The sequence below is a fragment of the Malus domestica genome, chromosome 09, assembly GCF_042453785.1.
Source record: "Malus domestica chromosome 09, GDT2T_hap1".
Classification (NCBI taxonomy): Eukaryota; Viridiplantae; Streptophyta; class Magnoliopsida; order Rosales; family Rosaceae; genus Malus; species Malus domestica.
In genome coordinates this window covers 15,508,126-15,514,402 of record NC_091669.1, presented here as the reverse complement: position 1 = coordinate 15,514,402, position 6,277 = coordinate 15,508,126, and the positions used below count along the sequence as shown (strand labels likewise).

At 42.8% G+C, this 6,277-nt stretch overlaps 1 protein-coding gene across 1 annotated transcript; it reads left to right on the top strand.

Moving 5' to 3' along the window:
- Positions 1-633: 633 nt before the first annotated feature.
- Positions 634-2,006, top strand: LOC114827126 (uncharacterized mitochondrial protein AtMg00810-like). The gene is made up of 2 exons (XM_029108798.1): positions 634-693; positions 780-2,006. Exons 1-2 carry the CDS (start codon positions 634-636, stop codon positions 2,004-2,006), a joined length of 1,287 nt encoding a protein of 428 aa, XP_028964631.1.
- Positions 2,007-6,277: the final 4,271 nt, after the last annotated feature.

Genomic DNA, 6,277 nt, shown 5'->3' with positions numbered 1-6,277 from the left:
AAATTGGATGGCAAAAGCACTCATTGTGTTTTTCTTGGTTACAATCTTCAACATAAGGGGTATTGGTGCTTAGATATTCAAACTCAGCGTCTTTATATTTCAAGACATGTGCTATTTAATGAAGAACATTTTCTTTTTCATGATGCACAACATATTCAGCCTTCTTCAATGCCACAAGGTTCAGATTCTCCTTCTCCACCCTTCACTCTTCCATTTCCCATTTCTTCACATGCTCCAGCATCATCTGCAACGTCACCAGTCCCTTCTTCATCCCCTGTTTCCTCTCTGTCGTCTTCCTTTCAACCTTCTCCTCCACATTCATCTTTACATTTGCCATCCAGTTCTTCCTTTCCACCTCAGCCCCATATTCCTACAAACTCTTATCCTATGATTACCTGATCCAAAACATGTATTTTTAAACCTAAAGCCCTCTCTGCAACCAACATCCAATTGCTATGGAAAACTTTGTGCCTACCACTTATCTGCAAGCATCCAAACATGCTCACTGGAATCAAGCTATGTTAGAAGAATTTCAAGCTTTTCAAAGCACAGGTACTTGGACTCTTGTACCCTCTTCTCCTTATCAAAACATTGTTGGTTGTAAATGGGTATTTCGCATTAAGCGCAAACCCGATGGCACAGTTGATCGATACAAGGCCTGTCTTGTTGCCAAAGGGTTTCACCAACAAGAAGGTATTGATTTCAAAGAAACCTTCAATCCTGTTGCTAAACCCGTGACTATTCGTATCTTATTGACTCTTACTGTTCAACATGATTAGTTCCTAAATCAGCTTGATATTAGCAATGCTTTTTTGCATGGATCACTGAAAGATAAGGTGTTTATGCAACAACCTCCTGGTTTTGTTGATGCTTCTCAACCTTCCTCTGTAAGCAAGCTCAACAAGTCTCTTTATGGCTTAAAACAAGCCCCTTGGGCCTGGTATGACAAACTTGGGCATGCACTGCTCTCACTTGGTTTTACAAATTCCAAATCTGATTGTTCGCTGTTTGTGAATACTTCTCCGTATCTTGTGATTGTATTAGTATATATGGATGATATCATTGTCACAGGCCCACATGCTTCTTTTTGTCAAGATTTCATTCACAAGCTCAGTTTCATGTTCCCTGCTAAAGATCTCGGGCCTCTCCATTATTTCCTTGGACTTGAAGTTTATCGCTCATCTGAAGGCATTTTCTTGTCCCAAGGTAAATATGCTATGGATCTCCTTCTTAAGACTAAAATGGAGGGCTGTAAACCTTGTGCCATTCCACTTGGTACTACCAAATTAGATCATCTCGGCAATCTGTTGTCTAACCCCAAGGGGTATAGGTCCATAGTTGGTGTTCTCCAATACCTCACCTGGAAACGGCCAGATATTTCTTTTGCTGTCAACCAAGTGTGTCAATTCCTTCACTGCCTTCGAGATACTCATTTCCAAGCAGTCAAACGTATTCTACGGTTTCTCAAATGCACTGTTGATCACGATATTTGGTTTAAAAAAGGTTTTCTGCATCTTACCGCTTTCTCGGATGTTGATTGGGCCAGCTGTGTTTTTGATAGAAGATCAACATTCGGTTATTGTGTTTACTTGGCTTCAAATCTCATCAGTTGGAATGCTAAAAAGCAGCCAATGGTTGCCCAATCTTCAACTGAGGCTGAATACCGATCTTTTGCTCTTACTGCTACCGAAATCACATGGATTTGTAAGATTTTCAAAGATCTTACTTTTCCCCTCTCTCACACTCCTACCTTATGGTGTGATAATGTGTCTGCCATTTCTTTAGCTTCCAATCCTATGTTTCATGCTCGTACGAAACACATTGAGATTGATTATCACTATATCAGGGAGCTTGTTCTTGCAGATCTTATCACAATTTTGTATGTCAACATTGAGCATCAGATTGCTGATATTCATACAAAGTCTCTGCCCAAGTCAAGGTTTCATTTTCTCCGGTCCAAGCGTTCTCTGGGTGCTCCACCGATTAGCTTGAGGGGGTGTAAATAGATATCACATAGTTAATAGATTTTACAGCTGTATTTTTTGGTTTTATAGTCTTGTAACTAATCTCTATGTTAAGAGATTAAATTAAGTATAATTAGTTACTAAGCCTAATTAGACAAATGTCTAAGTTGTATTCCTTTCTCATTAAGAAAGAAATAATAAAATATCTTCTTTTCTTATATCGTGGCCCAGCCTGCTCCCGTCGAGCAGCCCACTCTCACGGCCCAGTCTGCTCTCGTGGCCCAGCCTGCTCTCGTGGCTTTCCAAGCAGCCTAAGTTGGCCCAAGACCATTTCAACCATCCGAACCTACCATCGAGCCGGAGGCATTCTCACCACATTTTTTCGCGGATTTGACATTTTCCAACTCAAATCTCACGCCTGGAGTCTACCACTCTTCCACTGCCCAAGGAGGCACATTCATTCCAAGCTTTTCCAATCCAAATGGCGAACAACACTTGTCTCGAAAAGTCATAGAGTTAACGAGCGCCTTAGCACAACAGACAACCTTGGTGAATCAACTTTTGCAACGCACCGGGATCCAACGTGCCCCAGACGAGGTATCCCGAAGTAGGACAAGGGCAGATAAACCTTTCCAGCAGCGTCCCGGCAAGCAGCCACTCGACCGGCCAAGAGCCGAGCGTTCGGGCATTGTACATTCCCGATTGGGCCATCGAGATAGCGTATACTCCTATCTTAGCACGCGAAGGAGCGTGCACTCTCGACTAGGCCCACAGATGAGCATACATTCACGGTTGGGGTCACACTCCGATAGTCAACATGAGCAACCTTCCGGGCAAAGTGTTCATTCGCGGCTAAGCCTGCAAGGAGCATCCTCCACCTCACATTGGAGTAGGCAGCACGACAGACGGAGAGAATCAGTCACTCAATCCAGCTCAAGTTCAACCAGCAGCATGCGAAGAACTCGCTCGCCTGCTAGGACGCACCACATGCACTGCATCCGCAACATAGACGAGCCAAACACATGGAAGATCAGCCTAGACCAATAAGTCATGGCTGGGGGCAGCTGAGAGCTTCGCTACCCTAACAAAGGTAAATTCAGGAAGAAGTAGAAAAACTCTTGACCAAGCGATTGCATGATTTCCAACGCAACGAGGTCACCGACAAGGTACTATGATGGAACATGACTAATATAAGTAGGTCACCCTTCACGGATGAGATTGAGCAGACAAAGCCTCCACGTAAGTTCAGCATGCCATATTTCACATCTTTCAAAGGGGATGAAGACCTAGAAAGACACTTAAAGCACCACCAAAGTGCAATGATCCTTTATCGAAACAACGATGATCTCATGTGCAAGATATTCGCCACCATTTTACAAGGCGAGGTGCAAGATTAGTTCTACACCTTGCCGCCATAATCCATCTGGAATTTCTACAAACTTTCTTTGGTTTTCACCAAAGAATATTCATCCTATCGCTCGATCAAAAAGAAGTCCGACTATTTGTTTGACGTCAAGAAGAACCCAAATGAGTCATTTCGTGAATATGTAAGGAGATTTAAAGCAGATAAGGCAAGGATAGTCGGATGCAACGGCTTAATAGCTAGAGCAGCCTTCCAAAAAGACATTTCAGCAGACCACCCGTTATTCGGAAAATTGATCATGAAAGAAGATCTAACTCTGATAAACTCTTTTGCTTTGGCAGAGAAGTATGCACTTTGGCACGAGGCTTGCCAATGCACATTCAAGGACTTGAAGAAGTACCCGACATCACCTCTCTAGAAGCAGCGGATGACTTATTCGTATGTTTGATGGTATCTAAAGTAGCAATAAGCTCTACCATCATGCGAGAAGAGCTGGGGGCCCGACTACCTGTATTCTACAGTTCAAAAGCTCTCATCGATGCTATTAAAAATTCAAAAGCTAACTTTGGCGATAGTTGTTGTAACCCAAAAACTTAAGTTTTACCTTTAAACGCACGCAGTTATCATCATGACGTACTATTCCGCTGAATCCAAATCCACGATGATAAAGGTGTAGACCCTGGCAGATGCAAAGTTTTCTGACGAACGCAACAACTCAGCCCAAAAGACACGCCAAGGGTAGACGAACACTGGAAGGAACACTCAGAAACAAGTTTTTTCCTCGTCGCTCTAGAAGATTCTACGTAAGAACAACATGTACTAGCAGTCGAGCACTACATCCTGCTGCGCATCACACGGCCCTAGCCGACCTTTGCTCCATTATTCAGCTCTAGAGTGGCCTAATATCGGAAGTTGAGCATCTCATGCTACATGTAACATGGCCCCAGCTCCACGGCTCTCTACCGTGCCTTCAAGCCTAGCCTTGACAATGCAACAGAGTGGCCCAATGATGCCTCGAAGGCAACTGAGCACACTTTAGCCACACCTGCTCCCTCAATGGAGATTTCTGGCATTTGCATGTCGACGACGCATCCAACTACAAAGGCTCGTGAGCAACCGTGGTTCTTGCCACCCTAGACGGTTCAATGCTCGAGTAGGTGATCACTCTAAGCTTCAAAGCACCTAACAACGAAGCAGAGTACGAAACCCCACTAGCATGCCTTCGAGTGACAAAAGACTTGGTGGTGAAAAAGCTTTCAATTCATTCTGATTCCCAGCTAATCACCAGCCAGACTACTAGGGGCAAAGACATGATGATCGTGGCAATCGACTACTTCACCAAATAGGTAGAAGCAGAGCCCATGACGATCACAATTAAGACAGACATAGAGCGCTTCATATGAATGAGCATCATTTGCCGATTTGGCATCCCTTAATCCATCGTCACCAACAACGGCCCGCAATTCGTGGGCAAAGATTTGGCAAAGTTCTTCCAAAAATATGGCATCAAGTAGCACATGTCTATGCCAAGATATCATCAAGGCAATAGGCAGGCCAAAACATCCACTAAGATGATCCTCGACTGCCGCAAGAAATCCCCCACCAATAAGAAAAGAAAATGGCCAGACGAACTCCTTGGATGTCTATGGGCACATCGCACCACCAAAAGACGAGCAACCGAAAAGAGATGGTCACAAGCTTAAATTTGGCAGAGGAGAAGTGCGAGCAGACTATCACCCACATCGCAGCTTACCAGCAGCAGTTCATTTCCAGCCACAACAAAAGGGCCAAGATCCGGCAGTTCCAAAAAACCCAAAAATCCCAAATGGCATGCCACCCTTGTTGATCTCATCATATTCACCTATTTTATCACATTAATTAGCTAGTTAATTTGGCAATAATTTTATTTGCTAAATTAATTAGTCAATTATTCCCATAGCTCTTAAATTCAACCTAAATCAGGAACCCTATCCCTATAAATAGGCTCTCATTCTCACAAAAAACCTAGGTCCTCACTCTTGCTAAATTTCTCCAAAGCTCTCAAACACTTTTTTCTCAAAATTTTAACTTTGGCATCGGAGGTTCTTCGGCCAAAGCCCCCCCATTCATCGTGGGCGTGTGAGGCTCTTGGCCTTGATCTAATGTGTTAATTGTTTTGTAGGTGCAATTTTGTCCAAGATCAAGGAGGAAGAAATTTGCATCCACATGAACAACGCATAATTGTACTCAGCCATTGACTTGAAATCTTGGATCCTTAGGTGAGTCCACTCATAGTGAGCCCTTGGAAGAATCACCGTTGTCTGGTGAGTATATGTTTCTCAATGCCTTCCAGAGAGTTAACAAATCTTCAACCGTTAAGTACTTGTTCTTTAGTCCTTCATCAAGATGACGACGAATAAAGATCATGGTCTTTGCCCGATCTTGAGAGGATGAGCTATTTTCTTCCTTAATGGTATCTCCAAGATTCCCTGCTTCCAAATGGATCTTGGTATCCAGTACCCAGGTAAGGTAATTCTTTCCTGTAATGTTCAGGGCATCAAAATCAAGTTTTGCCAAGTTCGCCATTTTTTTTTCTGAAAGAAAAATGAGATGTGTAAGAACTTACAATAATATGTATTATGGAGGTATGTAGTATTAGAACTTCTGGTTCTTTCAAGTTTTTCATTTTGATCTTCAGGCCAAAATGATAAGCATTCGAAACTTCAGGCTTGAGATTTTCAAGATGAATGAAGAGGGCGATTGTACCGCGCAATTCTCATTGAAATAATATAACATAGGATGGACGATTATTCTACACAACTCCAGTATCAGGAAAATTTAAATACGCATAGCAAGGTGGGCTATTATACCGCACCACCTAAAATTGCAATGAAATTAAATAGCAGACAAATTTAAATATGTAGGGTAGGGTGGACGATTATACTGCTCCACCTAAAATTTGCAGTAAAAT